We start from the raw sequence: 17,130 nt of genomic DNA on the forward strand, positions 1-17,130 counted from the left end.
GCTGTGAAGAAGTAACTCCTCGATTGTTTGCATACAAGACACTACCGTGGTGTCATCATTCATCAACACCATGGAGTATCCTGAAATGAGCTGTTGGAACTGTCCACACTCCACGAGGTTCAAGTGGAAATGTTGTTAGGATTCAGACCACAGTCCGGAGGACGTGTGATGCCACAAGTAGGGGCCACCTTCTTCTGAGGAGTCTGAAGAGCTTAGATTATAGGGATAGGGGAATCTGATTCTCACCCATTGGTCACCTAACACTCCAAGGAGGACAGGTGGCTTTAGTAGCGAGTCAAGTAGAAAGTGGCGGCTTGTCGCCCTCTTCAGTCTCTATTCTCTCTTCTTAACAGACGAATGCCTTTCCAATGAGGTCCTGTTGACACTAGGGAGATCATCAGGAATTTGAGACCAAACCCATGTGAGAGTTCCAATGCATTCTGTAACCTGTAGAGAGAAGTCAGAGGTCATAACCCTGAAGGATTATAATTCCCAAGTTCTGATTCGGAATCACAGAGGGATGCGGCAGATGCAAGCAGTCGGAAAGATTTCTCATATGCAGCAATTGTCGAGAATCAATGTACCATTCTATGTCTCTATCTTCTGGGTGAGGTCTAGAGGTGTATGGGCAAGAGTGCATGCGCAAACAACGTAACTCGTGTCATTCATTTACCATTTATTATGAAGGTGCCAACATGTAAGCTAACTACATACCAAATCAAGTGACCTAAATGGTTACAGACAGGGAGAAGATAAAGGGACAGCAACTGATCGCCAGTCCCAGACATGGTACTACATACAGCAGGTAGTAGTAGTAGTAGTAATGGTAGTAGACAAATGTCAGAGAAGCGTGTCGAACATTCGCGAGCTGTGACGAGAACAGTAATGTCGATGTGGAAGACTGCGCATGTGCCTTTGCAGGTAACTTGAATGTCTGTGCAAGGCAACTCTCTATTGTATAGATGTACAGTATAGTGAACTGAAGCACACACAGTTACAGGTGAGAAGACCATGTCATAACAGTATTGCATAAAGCGATTTGCGCTGTTCACACTGTACTTGTGTGCTATACATCAAGAAACAAGCAAGGTATTTAGCACTAAGGATGGCGAGTGTTGGGTTAGGGGAAGCGGTGGAGTATTCTAGTCCTAGGGGGTTTTTTGGCATCAAAGGGAAGTGATCGAAAAGAACGAAGTAAGAAGAGGTTTCTTCGCTCCCAAGAAAAACCCCAAAAAGAAACAAATCCCTTTTTGACTTCCCTGCAAAAGCAAAACTAAAAGAATTAATTATTCAAAGGCCAGTCAAAAAGGTTCAATGTCCAATCCCAAGCCAAAAGCGAAAGTGATGATAGAACAAGTGCGTGTGCGAGTGTGAACGGGGTTGCCGGTACTACCACCTAACTCCCAGCTAACTAGCAGGGGGGTAGTTATACCTCACTAAAAGTCTTATGGCTAGTCTTCCAGCTACAGTGAAAGTATATTCTATAATAAAGAGCCAAAAGGTTTGTATTAGTGTCGGAACAAAATGCTTTTCAATACAGTAATTAGTAAAAATGCAATTATAAATTATACCAGAATATATTTCTGAAATTAAAAGTGGTTATTGATCTATCTTTAAATATAATGGTTAAGGTAAACAGTTACAGCTGACCCTCTGAATTAAACAGTACAGGCAATTTCAATAGACTAATTACTGCCACTTGTCAAAATTCTCCTTTGAAGAGGGGGGAGGGGGGGCAGTATAATTTAAATCTCAAACTTAGAAAGTGAAATTTAAGCACTTGCGTTTGAATACAACTAAAATCGAGCTTGTAACTCTCTCTGCTGAAACTGAGAAAATAAATCTAACAACATACCCGGAGAAAACTTTACACAAGACTTCTCTGAAGGAGATATGTATATGCTCTGAATAAGTAACTGGCGAGACATGTTCCAAAGAAAGAACGTTATCAAAAGCTGGCACATACTCTGCATATCCTAAGCCACTAAATGAGGAATGAGCTCATGCAAAAATGTTCAAAACCTTCAAAGTATACATTGGAAAATTAAATATTTTACAATATTACCAAGCCTATTGTCAAGTCTAATAATTCATTAAACTCTGGTCTGAGAACCCCTTTTAATTCATCTAGACCAAAACCACTAACTTAATCTATATGGGAAGATGTTGCCAGCTAAGCAGGGGAGTGCACCAGAGGAAGAGGAATGCAGGAAACTGCTTCCAAACTAATACTTTATTCCTTATTTTTTGCTGTAATTGTAGCTAAATATAAGTACTGTATAATAATTTAGTACAGGCTTCTCTGATTAAGATACAATCGGCACATCACAAGAGTAATGAATATATGAATACTTGATATTGCACATTTCAAGTGTGGATCCACTTCTTGCAGATAGACATTTAGTTACTGTACAAAATGTTATTTTTATTAATAAAATAAATTTTTGAATATACTTACCCGATAATCATGTAGCTGTCAACTCCGTTGCCCGACAGAATTCTATGGAGGGATACGCCAGCTATCACAATACTAGAAGGGGGTGTATTTACCAGCGCCACCTGTGGCAAGGTACTCAAGTACTTCTTGTTGACACCTCCTCAATTATTCCTCGGTCCACTGGTTCTCTATGGGGAGGAAGGGAGGGTCGATTAAATCATGATTATCGGGTAAGTATATTCAAAAATTTATTTTATTAATAAAAATAACATTTTTCAATATTAAACTTACCCGATAATCATGTAGCTGATTCACACCCAGGGGGGTGGGTGAAAAACCAGTGTACAAGACTAAAGGATAGCTAAGTATCCCGTATTTCATATAATCAGTTATCCACAATAACAATGAAATAATAAGTACCTGGTAAGGAAGTCGACTTGAACCGTTACTCTGCCTTTAATAAGATCGTCTTCCTTACTGAGCGCAGCGTTCCTCTTGGGAGGCTGAATCAACTCAAAGGTGCTAAAGTATACAGGGCTGCAACCCATACTAAAGGACCTCATCACAACCTTTAACCTTGGCGCTTCTCAAGAAAGAATTGACCACCCGCCAAATCAACAAGGATGTGGAAGGCTTCTTAGCCGACCGTACAACCCATAAAAAGTATTCAAGAGAAAGGTTAATAAGTTATGGGATTATGGGAATGTAGTGGCTGAGCCCTCGCCTACTACTGCATTCGTTGCTACGAATGGACCCAGGGTGTAGCAGTACTCGTAAAGAGACTGGACATCTTTGAGATAGAATGATGCGAACACTGACTTGCTTCTCCAATAGGTTGCATCCATAACACTCTGCAGAGAACGGTTCTGTTTGAAGGCCACTGAAGTAGCCACAGCTCTCACTTCATGTGTCCTTACCTTCAGCAAAGCAAGGTCTTCTTCCTTCAGATGAGAATTTGCTTCTCTAATCAGAAGCCTGATGTAGTAAGAAACTGAGTTCTTAGACATTGGTAGAGAAGGCTTCTTGATAGCACACCATAAGGCTTCTGATTGTCCTCGTAATGGTTTTGACCTTCTTAGATAGTACTTAAGAGCTCTAACTGGGCAAAGTACTCTCTCCAGTTCGTTCCCCACCATGTTGGACAGGCTTGGGATCTCGAACGACTTAGGCCAAGGACGGGAAGGAAGCTCGTTTTTAGCCAAAAAACCGAGCTGCAAGGAACATGTAGCCGTTTCAGATGTGAAACCTATGTTCCTGCTGAAGGCGTGGATCTCACTTACTCTTTTACCTGTTGCTAAGCACACGAGGAAAAGAGTTTTAATGTGAGGTCCTTAAAAGAGGCTGATTGGAGCGGTTCAAATCCTGATGACATTAGGAACCTTAGGACCACGTCTAGATTCCAGCCTGGAGTGGACAACCGACGTTCCTTTGAGGTCTCAAAAGACCTAAGGAGGTCCTGTAGATCTTTGTTGGAGGAAAGATCCAAGCCTCTGTGGTGGAAAACCGCTGCCAACATACTTCTGTAACCCTTGATCGTAGGAGCTGATAGGGATCTTACGTTCCTTAGATGTAACAGGAAGTCAGCAATCTGGGTTACAGTGGTACTGGTTGAGGAAACTGCATTGGCCTTGCACCAGCTTCGGAAGACTTCCCATTAAGACTGATAGACTCTGAGAGTGGATGTCGTCCTTGCTCTGGCAATCGCTCTGGCTGCCTCCTTCGAAAAGCCTCTAGCTCTTGAGAGTCTTTCGATAGTCTGAAGGCAGTCAGACGAAGAGCGTGGAGGTTTGGGTGAACCTTCTTTACGTGAGGTTGACGCAGAAGGTCCACTCTAGGAGGAAGAGTCCTGGGAACGTCGACCAGTCATTGCAGTACCTCGGTGAACCATTCTCTCGCGGGCCAGAGGGGAGCAACCAACGTAGCCGTGTCCCTTTGTGAGAGGCGAACTTCTGAAGTACCCTGTTGACAATCTTGAACGGCGGGAATGCATACAGGTCGAGATGGGACCAATCCAGCAGAAAGGCATCCACGCGAACTGCTGCTGGGTCTGGAATCGGAGAACAATACAAGAGGAGCCTCTTGGTCATCGAGGTAGCGAATAGATCTATGGTTGGCTGACCCCACAGGGCCCAAAGTCTGCTGCAAACATTCTTGTGAAGGGTCCACTCTGTGGGGAAGACCTGACCCTTCCGGCTGAGGCGATCTGCCATGACATTCATATCGCCCTGAATGAGCCTCGTTACCAGCGTGAGCTTTCGATCTTTTGACCAAATGAGGAGGTCCCTTGCGATCTCGAACAACTTCCTCGAATGAGTCCCTCCCTGCTTGGAGATGTAAGCCAAGGCTGTGGTGTAGTCGGAGTTCACCTCCACCACCTTGTTAAGCTGGAGGGACTTGAAGTTTATCAAGGCCAGATGAACTGCCAACAACTCCTTGCAATAGATGTGAAGTGTCCTTTGCTCCTGATTCCATGTTCCCGAGCATTCCTGTCCGTCCAGTGTCGCACCCCAGCCCGTGTCCGATGCGTCCGAGAAGAGACGGTGGTCGGGGGTCTGAACAGCCAATGGTAGACCTTCCTTGAGAAGAATGCTGTTCTTCCACCACGTTAGAGTAGACCTCATCTCTTCGGAAACAGGAACTGAGCCCGTCTCTAGCGTCATGTCCTTTATCCAGTGAGCAGCTAGATGATACTGAAGGGGGCGGAGGTGGAGTCTCCTTAACTCGATGAACAGGGCCAGCGATGAAAGTGTCCCTGTTAGACTCATCCACTGCCTGACTAAGCATCGGTTCCTTCTCAGCATGCTCTGGATGCATTCTAGGGCTTGGAAGATTCTTGGGGCCGACGGACAAGTCCGAAAAGCTCGACTCTGAAGATCCATACCCAAGGAGACAATGGTCTGGGATGGAACGAGCTGAGACTCCTCAAAATTGACCAGGAGGCCCAGTTCCTTGGTCAGATCCATAGTCCATTTGAAAATCTCCAGACAGCGACGACTTGTGGGAGCTCTTAAAAGCCAGTCGTCTGACGGAGCCGGACACAAGATCATGATACTGCTGCACAGTCTGTAAACTGTCAATCATGGGCAAGTGAGGAAGTACAGTGACAACCCGAATCTGTCTAGACTGTCTGGGTCGTACAGACAACTCCTTAACGGGTTGCTGAGGTTGCCGCACTGCGTCACAACAAGTCCCTTCTGTTGGTTGTTGAACGTCTTCCCCGTGACACATTGACTCCGTAAACAAAAAATCCTGTAACAAGGACTAAGCTTGGACTGCATGTCATGCAACACAGCTCAAGGTCTATGGGAGCAGGTGTGGTAACAGACGGGATTAGCGGCTGAAGTGGAACCATTACCTTCCCTGTAAGCATGTTATGCTTAAATAAAAGTCCATAAGAGGTTATGCAGCTAAAGGCTCCCTCCAAATGACAGAGTCCTCAAGGGAATATCAGAAGGAGGGAGAAAAGAACTTTCTCATCTACAGGGACCTTATCCTAGAAAAGCTAAGTTCTCTGAGTGAGGGTTCACTGGTGCAAAAGCAGCAGACTAGAAGGCAACGTTATGAAACTGCTTGACAGTCTAGTGAGTTGGCAACAACCCAAGATGTGTTGAGAAGCATGCGGTAAGGTATGCAGAGCATGATGTATGCAGAGTATGCTGTATGCAGAGCATGCTGTATGTAGAGCATGTTGTATGCAGAGCATGCTGAATGCAGAGCATGCTGTATGCAGAGCATGTTGTATGCAGAGCATGCTGAATGCAGAGCATGCTGTATGCTGAGCATGTAGTAAGCAGAGCCTGCTGTAAGCAGAGCCTGCTGTAAGGAAAGCAGAGCGTGTGCATGGCGTTTAACATTTCTCAGAAATTCCATGACCAGTGCTAGAGTGCTTTATGCATGCTTGCATGGGGATTAAACCATGGTATGAAAATGGAGGTAAGGTATGCTGAACAGCAGAGTCAGAACGAGCTGGAACAACAATAGTTGTGGTTTCCTCTTCAAGACTCCGATGAGGGAACACCTGAGGCTCAGTCTGCAAAGGCTGAATAAAAGACAAGCAGAAGGAAGGCGCATGGGTGGAGGAGGCTGACTCCTAGCATGAGTGGTTGAACCCAAGAGTGCGCTTGCTGAGCGGTTGGCGGAAGCAGAGTAGCAAGTTCCAGTTCCTGTGGTGTGAGCGGAGCGCGATGAGGAAGAGGCTGCGCAGAACAAGGTAAATGTCTCGCAAGCTGAGGCTCCTGAGGCGCAAGGCTAAGGTGTTGTGGTGCTTGCCTTGTGGAGGGTTGAGCTCGCTGCAGCGAGAGCTGAGGAGACTGACTCATGGACGGGAGAGGTTGTTGTACCTCAACCGAGTGTTGCATCACTGGTGGAGCAGCAAGTGGAGGCGGAGGAAGAGAGGTATAATCCTCCTGATCCCAATGTAAAGGTTGCCTTAAGGAAGGCGGAGGCTGAACACCACAGGGAACAGCAAACTCAGCACGTGGCTCAACATCGTACGCCTGGCAGGTGGAACTGCTGGCAGGTGGTACTGCGATCAGGCGGAGCGAATGTAGGTGGAGGGAGTGTAGGCGGAGGCGGAGGAGCAACACTCTCAGCCCGACACTCACGCATCAAGTCCGAAAGCTGTGCTTGCATGGACTGAAGTAGAGTCCACAACATCGTACGCCTGGCAGATGGTACTGTGATCCGGCGGAGCGAGTGTAGGTGGAGGGAGTGTAGGCGGAGGCGGAGGAGCAACACTCTCAGCCCGACACTCACGCATCAAGTCCGAAAGCTGTGCTTGCATGGACTGTAGTAGAGTTCACAACATCGTACGCCTGGCAGGTGGTACTGTGATCAGGCGGAGCGATCATAGGCGGGGGGGAGTGTAGGCGGAGGCGGAGGCGCAACACTCTCAGCCCGACACTCACGCATCAAGACCGAAAGTTGTGACTGTATGGACTGCAGTAGAGTTAACTTGGGGTCGGCAGACACTAAGTTCTGCTGAGGTAAAGCCTTAACAGCAGAGATCTGTTGTGGCAGAACCTTACTCCTCTTAGGCGGAGTGTAATCAACTGATGACTGAGGAGAGTCAGAGCTAACCCAATGACTGCATTCGGGTTGTGAACTTTAACTTCGTACGTCTGGCATAGGTCTGGACTTAACGTTTAAGAGGTCTTGAGACCTGAGACCAGCGTTACTCTGCCTTTATTTTCTCCCCTAATCTCTTCTGCAGACGAGCAAAATAAGGGCTCAATCGTCTGCGGGTGGGAGTGACGGTCTCGGTAAGACACGCCCACAACCACCGAGAATACTTCTGTGCGCCGATCAAGGCCTGCTGAACCCTTATGCCCTTCGACACTGCTTCTCCCCTGGGCTTGGGAGCTTGCAAGAGGTCCCGGACTGGGAGGACGACTGGCGCGCACAAAAGTACCCTCACGCACTAATCACTTATCACTTTGATTTCTGTTTGCACTTATTTCACTGAACTCGAAACTTTAAGTGGTTTGTACCTGAAATACGCAATTCTATCCTTTCTCAAAGTTAGTAATTGCGAAAACAGAATTACAATGTAACAGAAAAATCTAATGAAAGATAATTCAGTGGTTGGAAAGAGACTAAACACTAGATCACTCTAGAAACGTTTAGTTTCTTCCCCTAAAGAGACTAGGGAGAAGAGCAAAAACGATAACGACGTTACTCGTACGCCTGGCAAGCTTGAATGAAACGTTTATCCTCTTTCTCCCTCCGTCTCTATCTCTCTCTCTCTCTCTCTCTCTTGACTTAGAACCTGAGAGAAGAGCCCAAACATATATATCGTTAAAACATATTATTGTTAAAGGAAAAAACTGAAAAGTTCCTTTATTAGGATCAAAACCATTAAGTAAAGAAAGAATGAACAAAACGCTAGACACGGTTACTCTTACTGCAACGTGAAACCGTGAACATTCTTTCTCTATCGTAACGATAGAGTGCAAGTTGAACGTTCTGAACGTCAACAACTGCAGAGACAAAACAAAACGTTAGTTCAACTTTGAAAACAGTACGAGACTGTCAAAGAAAATCTTTCAAACTCTGTGGCGGAAATAGCATAATATGTTAACAGGTAAAACCGAAATGACGGGCTCAAAGTTTATTAACTTCGGTAAAAGACCGCCTACTATTAGGAAGGTCGAATATAAACAAATATAAAAATTAATTTTAATAAGTTTATAATAAAAGGAAGTTAATCGAAGAGGCCTATAAGAGGCGGAGAGATATAAAATAAATCTATAACTTTCGTTAAGCAAAATTAAGAAAGAGAGTCTATACTCTCTTAGACACCAACACTTCCGTCTAAGGGAAGGGTCGGCCATTGAAAGGTGAACGAGAGTTCAAACTCTCTCGTCACCATAATTAATCAAATAATTCCAAAAGCTAACTAAGCTAATATAGAAGTTTCCAGTAAAGCGACAGCCGAAATCAAAGAGAAATACTTCACCAAAGTCGTGAAAATACTCCAAGAACATAAGCGTATCCCAAAACGTCTTGCCGGAAGCACGACAGAGGAATAATTGAGGAGGTGTCAACAAGAAGTACTTGAGTACCTGGCCACAGGTGGCGCTGGTAAATACACCCCCTTCTAGTATTGTGATAGCTGGCGTATCCCTCCATAGAATTCTGTCGGGCAACGGAGTTGACAGCTACATGATTATCGGGTAAGTTTAATATTGAAAAATCTAGGCTTTACAAATTTGGAAGATATACATCGATACAAGAAGAGATCATTGATTACACTAATATGCAGAAAATTCAACTGTGCTGTTTACATAAGAATGAAAAATATAAATGATAGCAGTGGGAACAAGGTAATTTTACCATACAGCAACCATGAATTTATGTTTTTACTTTGGTTGAAGCTCATCCTTCTTGATATGGATAGCAAATGAATTGCAGGTTGTTTAATAGAAATAAAGGAATATATGATGCTCAATATGTATACGAAGGGTGAATGGGGAAGCGAGCGAGACAATAGTTGGTTGCAAGTGAAAGGAAAATCTATCTAATAACTGTAAGATTTAGATGGGGATAGAATACTACGTTATTGTGCATCAGTAGGTACTAAACTGTACATAAAAAAGTAATTGACTTTAACACCATACAGACTTTTTGAGCATTCCACCTTTCAGGGCAAAACTTCCCATCAGGAGATATTTTCATACTCTATCCATTTGACTAATTATGTTATTTTGAAATTAAATTTTCAGCTAAGAAAAATTCAGAACATATAGCAAATAATAACTTTCAACCATTGTTTGATAAGTTTACTTACATTTAGTTCTCCTTTTATTGTTGCGTCTCAAACTGAAGAAATGGATTTTGCTGTGTGAAAGATTCTTTTCTATAACAGTTGCTTCAACGTAGACTAAATCTTTACTTAACAGAGGTCGGCCATATAAGGTAAAGTCTCTTCCACCAACACATAACACCTAAAATGAAATTAGAGTTGAGGCCTTGGACCAAATCAGTATAAAGGCATAAGATGCACAAGACAAAAGAAAGACTCAATAAAAAGAAGACCAGATATAAAACTAATGATGTTGATTTTCTGAAAAATAAAGAACAATTTCTAGGTTTAACAAGTTTCTGGACTTTTCCTAACATGTTTAGTCAAATCAAACAGTAGTTTGTAGACACTGTGTACTAAACTCAATTAAGTGCGTCACTGGACTTCTGAATTTGACTAAACTGATAGATATCATGAGTCATTGAATAATGCAATAATTGGGCTAAATAGAATAGTAGACAAATAAATTGCTATTCAATAAAATATTAGCCAAGAGAAATGTACAATCAAAATATTAAATCTTGATAAAAATATTCTTTTCAATACTTAATAAGAAATATCGGTAAAGCACGAGCTTCTAAATCATAAACTTATGATATGGCGGCAACTTGCCCTATCAGTATAATAACCACCAGAGAGAACCTAACGTGTCGTGGTGCTTATAAAATTAAAAATAGTGTAAAATTTCAAATTTGAAATTACCTGCCTCAAAATTTAGTCGGGTTTCTGGCATACATAAAATATTAATATGATTTAAGATAGAGGGATTACTTGGCCAAGAGATATAAATAGGTCCCATATATCATTGAGAACATTACCCAATTCATATAAAGAAAAATCAAAGCTTGTAAAACGTATTATATTTTACCTTTTCCAGTCTAATTTTATCACCTAAATTAGGTGCAAAAGTTCCTTCAATAATCAGCAAGTCCTCTGGAGTTACGAGATGCTGTAAACTAGCAAGGTACACCACAGCAAATAACCTTCCACACTGGCCATTAGCTATTTGTTGATTTACTTTATCTATTACAACTGAAATAAAAAAGAAATGAGTTAATGTCCACAGAGAGATCATGAAGACTAAAAAGTTTGGATAGAAAACTGTCAATCTATAATTCCCATGCCTAAGCAGTCAGTAATAACAAATGGCATAATTAGAACTTTCTGGTCAAGATGAACCCTTACTTTTAACAATGTCTTCTAGGGCATCTAGGTGAATCCAAGACACTCTTTAGTAAAAGAAAATATCAGCTCCTAGTAAGATGATGCTTGTAAATATGGTTACCCATGGGCTCCATGGCTAATTTTTTTACTTCCTCTGTATTAATAAAAAACCTAAGAGCTGGTTTTATATTGAGGGGGGATAGAGTAAAAAGAAGTAATTTGTCTGTTTCCTTGGTATGCAAACCCAAGTCTTTTAAAAGAAGTAAAGGTTTGGCCAGACTGTGGAATGATCTTCCTAAACTGGAAATGGTTGAACGTCAGAGGTCCAAACTTCTTAAAACTTAAAAATGCTTTTCTGTTAACAGACTAATTCAAGACACTTTTCATAATCTAAATAGGACAGATCTAATCTAACATTGTAGCTGATCTTAAAATATTTAAAGTTTTTTATTCATTACCTCTCATAATGAATGTTCTGTAAGCGATACACAGACCAACTTGCTACCAATGCGATTACTATACTCACTTTTTGTAGAAGTTTCATCAGCTACCATAGTGTCGTCAACAATTTCTTGTTGGGAAAATGGATGGTTAACATATGAAGTATGGGATGGAGTTCTCAAGCCATTTACTTGCATCCACATAGGTAGAGTAGGTCCCCTGCTAGCAACAAATTCTGAAAATGACAGGAAATTAACCATAAAGCTTCAGATTAAACAATTAACTATTACCAGTAGCTAAGTTTAAACATACTGTACCTAGTTAAAACAATACCGTCTACAATAGTGAGAAATACATTCCAGGGAGATTTATATGATGACATGAGGACTACACAATGAAACAGTGAAATATGTTATTTTTATAATAAAATAAATTTTTGAATATACTTACCCGGTGATTAGCCTATATAAGCTGCAACTCTGTTGCTCGACAGAAAACTCTACGTTAAAAATCCGCCAGCAATCGCTATACAGGTAGGGGGTGTACATCAAAAGCGCCATCTGTCGGGCAGGTACTCAGTACTCAATGTAAACACAGAACTCAATTTTCTCCTCGGTCCACTGGGTCTCTATTGGGGAGGAAGGGAGGGTCCTTTAATATATAATCACCGGGTAAGTATATTCAAAAATTTATTTTATTATAAAAATAACATTTTTCAATATTAAACTTAGCCGGTGATTATATAAGCTGATTCACACCCAGGGGGGTGGGTAGAGACCAGCAATAATTGTTTACATTATTATGAGCTAAGGATTTTTTATTTCATTTTAGCAGTTATTCAAAATAACAAACATAAAATAAATAAGTACCTGGTAAGGAAGTCGACTTGAACAATTACTCTGCCTTTTTAAGTACGTCTTCCTTACGGAGCCTCGCGATCCTCTTAGGATGCTGAGCGACCCCTAGGAGCTGAAGTATCAAGGGTTGCAACCCATACAACAGGACCACATCAAAACCTCTAATCTAGGCGCTTCTCAAGAAATGACTTTGACCACCCGCCAAATCAAGTAGGATGCGAAAGGCTTCTTAGCCTTCCGGACAACCCAAAAACAATAATAAAACATTTCAAGAGAAAGATTAAAAAGGTTATGGAATTAGGGAATTGTAGTGGTTGAGCCCTCACCCACTACTGCACTCGTTGCTACGAATGGTCCCAGAGTGTAGCAGTTCTCGTAAAGAGACTGGACATTCTTAAGATAAAAAGACGCGAACACTGACTTGCTTTTCCAATAGGTTGCGTCGATTATACTTTGCAGAGATCTATTTTGTTTAAAGGCCACGGAAGTTGCGACAGCTCTAACTTCATGTGTCCTTACCTTCAGCAAAGCTTGGTCTTCCTCATTCAGATGGGAATGAGCTTCTCGTATTAACAGTCTGATAAAATAGGATAAAGCATTCTTTGACATAGGCAAAGATGGTTTCTCAACTGAACTCCATAAAGCTTCAGACGGGCCTCGTAAAGGTTTAGTTCGTTTTAAATAGAACTTAAGAGCTCTTACAGGGCATAAGACTCTTTCTAGTTCATTTCCAACCATACGATAATTTTGGAATATCGAATGATATTGGCCAAGGCCGAGAAGGCAGCTCGTTTTGGCTAGAAAACCAAGTTGTAGAACATGTAGCCGTTTTGGATGAGAATCCGATGTTCTTGCTGAAGGCATGAATCTCACTGACTCTTTTAGCTGTGGCTAAGCATACCAGGAAAAGTCTTTAAGGTGAGATCTTTCAGGGAGGCTGATTGTAGCGGTTCAAACCTGTCTGACATAAGGAATCTTAGTACCACGTCTAAATTCCAACCAGGTGTAACCAAACGACGCTCCTTCGTGGTCTCAAAAGACTTAAGGAGGTCCTGTAGATCTTTATTGTTGGAAAGATCTAAGCCTCTGTGACGGAAGACTGATGCCAACATGCTTCTGTAACCCTTGATAGAGGGAGCTGAAAGAGATCGTTCTTTCCTCAGATATAAGAGGAAGTCAGCTATTTGAGTTACAGAGGTACTGGTCGAGGATACGGATACTGACTTGCACCAGTTTCGGAAGATTTCCCACTTCGATTGGTAGACTCTAAGGGTGGATGTTCTCCTTGCTCTAGCAATCGCTCTGGCTGCCTCCTTCGAAAAGCCTCTAGCTCTCGAGAGTCTTTCGATAGTCTGAAGGCAGTCAGACGAAGAGCGTGGAGGCCTTGGTGTACCTTCTTTACCTGTGGCTGACGTAGAAGGTCCACCCTTAGGGGAAGTGTTCTGGGAACGTCTACTAGCCATCGAAGTACCTCTGTGAACCATTCTCTCGCGGGCCAGAGGGAAGCAACTAGCGTCAACCTTGTCCCTTCGTGAGAGGCGAACTTCTGCAGTACCTTGTTGACAATCTTGAACGGAGGGAATGCATATAGATCTAGATGTGACCAATCTAGGAGAAAGGCATCTATATGAACTGCTGCTGGGTCCGGGATTGGTGAGCAAAATATTGGGAGCCTCTTGGTCATCGAGGTTGCGAAGAGATCTATGGTTGGCTGGCCCCAGGTGGCCCAAAGTCTCTTGCATACATCCTTGTGGAGGGTCCATTCTGTTGGAATTATTTGTCCCTTCCGACTGAGACAATCTGCCATGACATTCAAGTTGCCTTGGATGAACCTCGTTACTAGTGATATGTCTAGACCTTTTGACCAGGTGAGGAGGTCCCTTGCGATCTCGTACAACGTCAGAGAGTAGGTCCCTCCTTGCTTGGAGATGTACGCCAAAGCCGTGGTGTTGTCCGAGTTCACCTCCACCACTTTGCCTTGAAGGAGAGACCTGAAGCTTTTCCAGGCCAGACGTACTGCCAGTAGCTCCTTGCAGTTGAAATGCATTGTCCTTTGACTCGAGTTCCATATCCCCGAGCATTCCCGACCGTCTAATGTCGCACCCCAGCCTACGTCCGATGCGTCCGAGAAGAGAACGTGGTTGGGAGTCTGAACAGCCAGGGGAACACCCTCTCTTAGGTTGATATTGTCCTTTCACCAAGTCAGACAAGACTTTATCTTTTCGGAAACCGGGATCGAGACCGCTTCTAGCGTCTTGTCCTTTTTCCAGTGAAAAGCTAGATGGTATTGAAGAGGACGGAGGTGTAGTCTTCCTAGTGACACAAATTGATCCACGGATGACAGTGTCCCTACCAGACTCATCCACAGCCTGACTGAGCAGCGTTCCTTCTTCAGCATCTTCTGGATGGATAGCAGGGCTGGGGGCTGATCGTCTTGTTGTTCAGCAAAGTCCTCATCAGAGGGTTCCTCATCCGAAACTGATGAGGAAACGGCAACGGAGTGGGCAACGTCTGGCTCGCTGAATCCGGTCGCACTGGTGGATGCGTGACGGAGCCGGACGCAATATCATGGAACTGCTGCACAGTCTGTGAACTGTCAACAACCATGAGTGCGCGAGGAAGCACAGCGTCAACCCGAGACTGTCTAGACCGTCTGGGTTGTGCAGTCAACACCCTACCGGGTTGCTGAGGTTGACGCACTGCGTCAAAACAAGTCACCTCTGCTGGTTGTTGAACGTCCTGAACGTCAAAAACCACCTCCGAGCGTCGCTTAATTTCAACGTGCGGCTGGCAACCCGCACTGGGTCGCATCGGTGGAGTAACCACCTCAACTGGCAGACGCGAGTAGGTTACCTCAGCGTCAACAGGGCGCACAACCAACCGGTTGGAAGGTTGTTGGCCAGAAGGTTCTTCTCCGCATTTAAGTCCTCTATCAAGGACGCAAGCTTGGACTGCATGTCTTGCAGCAAAGCCCATTTAGGGTCTACGGGAGCAGGTGTGGCAACAGACGGGGTTAGCGACTGAGGCGGAACCGTTTACCATCCCTGAAAGCCTTGTTATGTGTGACATAATAGTACAGCAAAACTTCAAAGGCTCGACAACAGCTGTGAAGTTGACCTGTAAACAACTTGGAGCGTCTCCTGGCTAGGCGCCAGGGAGAGTCTACCAGAATTGAGAAGTCTATCTGGGCAGAGGCATGAACTCCCAAGCCGAGAACTTCTCTAGTGTCATATCAGACTCTCGCTCTATAACCAGTTTAAAAGAAGGGAAAGCAAAGGCTGTATCCCCGAAACTCCTCCTGGTGGAAAACCAGTCGCATAGCCAACGTAACGCTCTCTAGGAGAGCGAGAGAGCACTCACTAGCTTAAAAACAACGGCTTCGAAGTAGCTAGGCCTAGTGTAAGCTCTGACGTTTAGGCGAACGAGGAGCAGCAGTTACCAAAAGATCCGGACGAAGATCCTTAAAAAAAATCATCATGATTTAATTAAAGTCCATAGGAGGCTAAGCAGCTTTAGGCTCCTCTCCATCTGACAGAGTCCTCAAGGGAATATCAGTAGGAGGGAGAACAGCAACTTCCTCATCTACAGGAACCTTGTCCGATAAAAGCTGAGTCTCTTACTGGTGCATTAGTAGCGGACCAGAACACAACGTCATGTAACTGCTTGACAGTCTGTGAACTGTCAACAACTGAAATGTCAACCACAACAGGTGCGTGAGGACGCACAGCGTCCACTCGAGACTGCTTTGACTGCCTAGACTGAGCAGTCAAAACAACTCTAGAATGCGGAGGTTGACGCACAGCGTCAAAACAAGTCAACTCCGATTGTTAGTGAACGTCTTGAACGTCAACAGGAGCATCAGCCAGTGGCCTAACGTCCAAATGCGGCTGAAAAACCACACGAGACCGCATCGAGTGTGGTTCTAAACAACCTGACTGACGTGACTAAGCTACGCCAACGTCAACAGTAAGCACAAAGGAACGTTAGGTTGGCTGAAAGCCAGGATATCGATGAGATAAACGGCTAGACTCAACGGACTAATCGGCAGAATAGTCTTCCATAAGGGAGGCAAGCATATACTGCATGTTTTGCCATACAACCCCTTAAGGATCAACGGAAATGGTTGTGGTAATAGACGAGGGTAACGTCTGTGACCGCAACACTTTGCCTACAAAAAAAAGACTCTCGGAGTCTGTGTTACGCTTTTGTTAGGCGGCGAGCAGTTATCCGATGACTGCATAGGGTCAGAGCTGTCCTAATGGCTGAAACCAGGACGCTGGACCTGTCCTGAAAGGACTGACTTTCGCTTAAGGGCTCCGAAACCTTGTGACAGGTTTCTTATGCGAAAAGCCTACGGATGGCGAGGAGAAACAACGTCTCTCTCGTCTTATGGTAGGGGAGATCTTGGTAAGATACACTGATACCATAGAGGGAAAACGTCTGTTCGTTGGTCAAGGCCTCTCGAACCCATAAGTCGTTTGACATTACTTCTCCCCTGGGCTTGGGAGCTTGCAAGAGGTCCCGGACTAGGTGAACGACAGGCACGAACAGACGAACCCTCGGACGCAACACTGTAACACTTTGCGCCTCGGACGCAACACTGTAACACTTTGCGCATATCACTTTATCACTTCGATTTTCTGTTTTGCACTTATTTCTACTGAAACACGCAATTCTACCCTTCATTAAAAGGTAGTAATTGCGAAATTAGTCGTATAATGCAAGCTCATAATACCAGCAAAAAACAGAAAACATATTTTAAGATAAAAAGAAAAATCAGTGGCTGGGAAAGAGACTAAACACTAGTTCATATAACTACGTTTTCAATCTCTCACCGCACATAGCCTGGGGACGAGAATAAAAACCTAAAAACGTTTTATCCTTCCTCCCCGTACAGCGACTAGGGACGTGAGTAACACGAGAACAAC

At 43.8% G+C, this 17,130-nt stretch overlaps 1 protein-coding gene across 1 annotated transcript in view; it reads right to left on the reverse strand.

Moving 5' to 3' along the window:
- The window catches only part of mRpL21 (mitochondrial ribosomal protein L21), a 60,636-nt gene that overhangs the window by 3,887 nt on the left and 39,619 nt on the right, over positions 1-17,130 (reverse strand). The window contains exons 2-4 of the mRNA XM_068354112.1: positions 11,431-11,580; positions 10,609-10,772; positions 9,726-9,882 (exon numbers count right to left, since the gene is read on the reverse strand). Coding sequence (XP_068210213.1) covers positions 9,726-9,882; positions 10,609-10,772; positions 11,431-11,580 — 471 coding nt within the window. The remainder of the gene's footprint in view (positions 1-9,725; positions 9,883-10,608; positions 10,773-11,430; positions 11,581-17,130) is intronic.

This window comes from Palaemon carinicauda, chromosome 30, assembly GCF_036898095.1.
Source record: "Palaemon carinicauda isolate YSFRI2023 chromosome 30, ASM3689809v2, whole genome shotgun sequence".
Taxonomy (NCBI): Eukaryota; Metazoa; Arthropoda; class Malacostraca; order Decapoda; family Palaemonidae; genus Palaemon; species Palaemon carinicauda.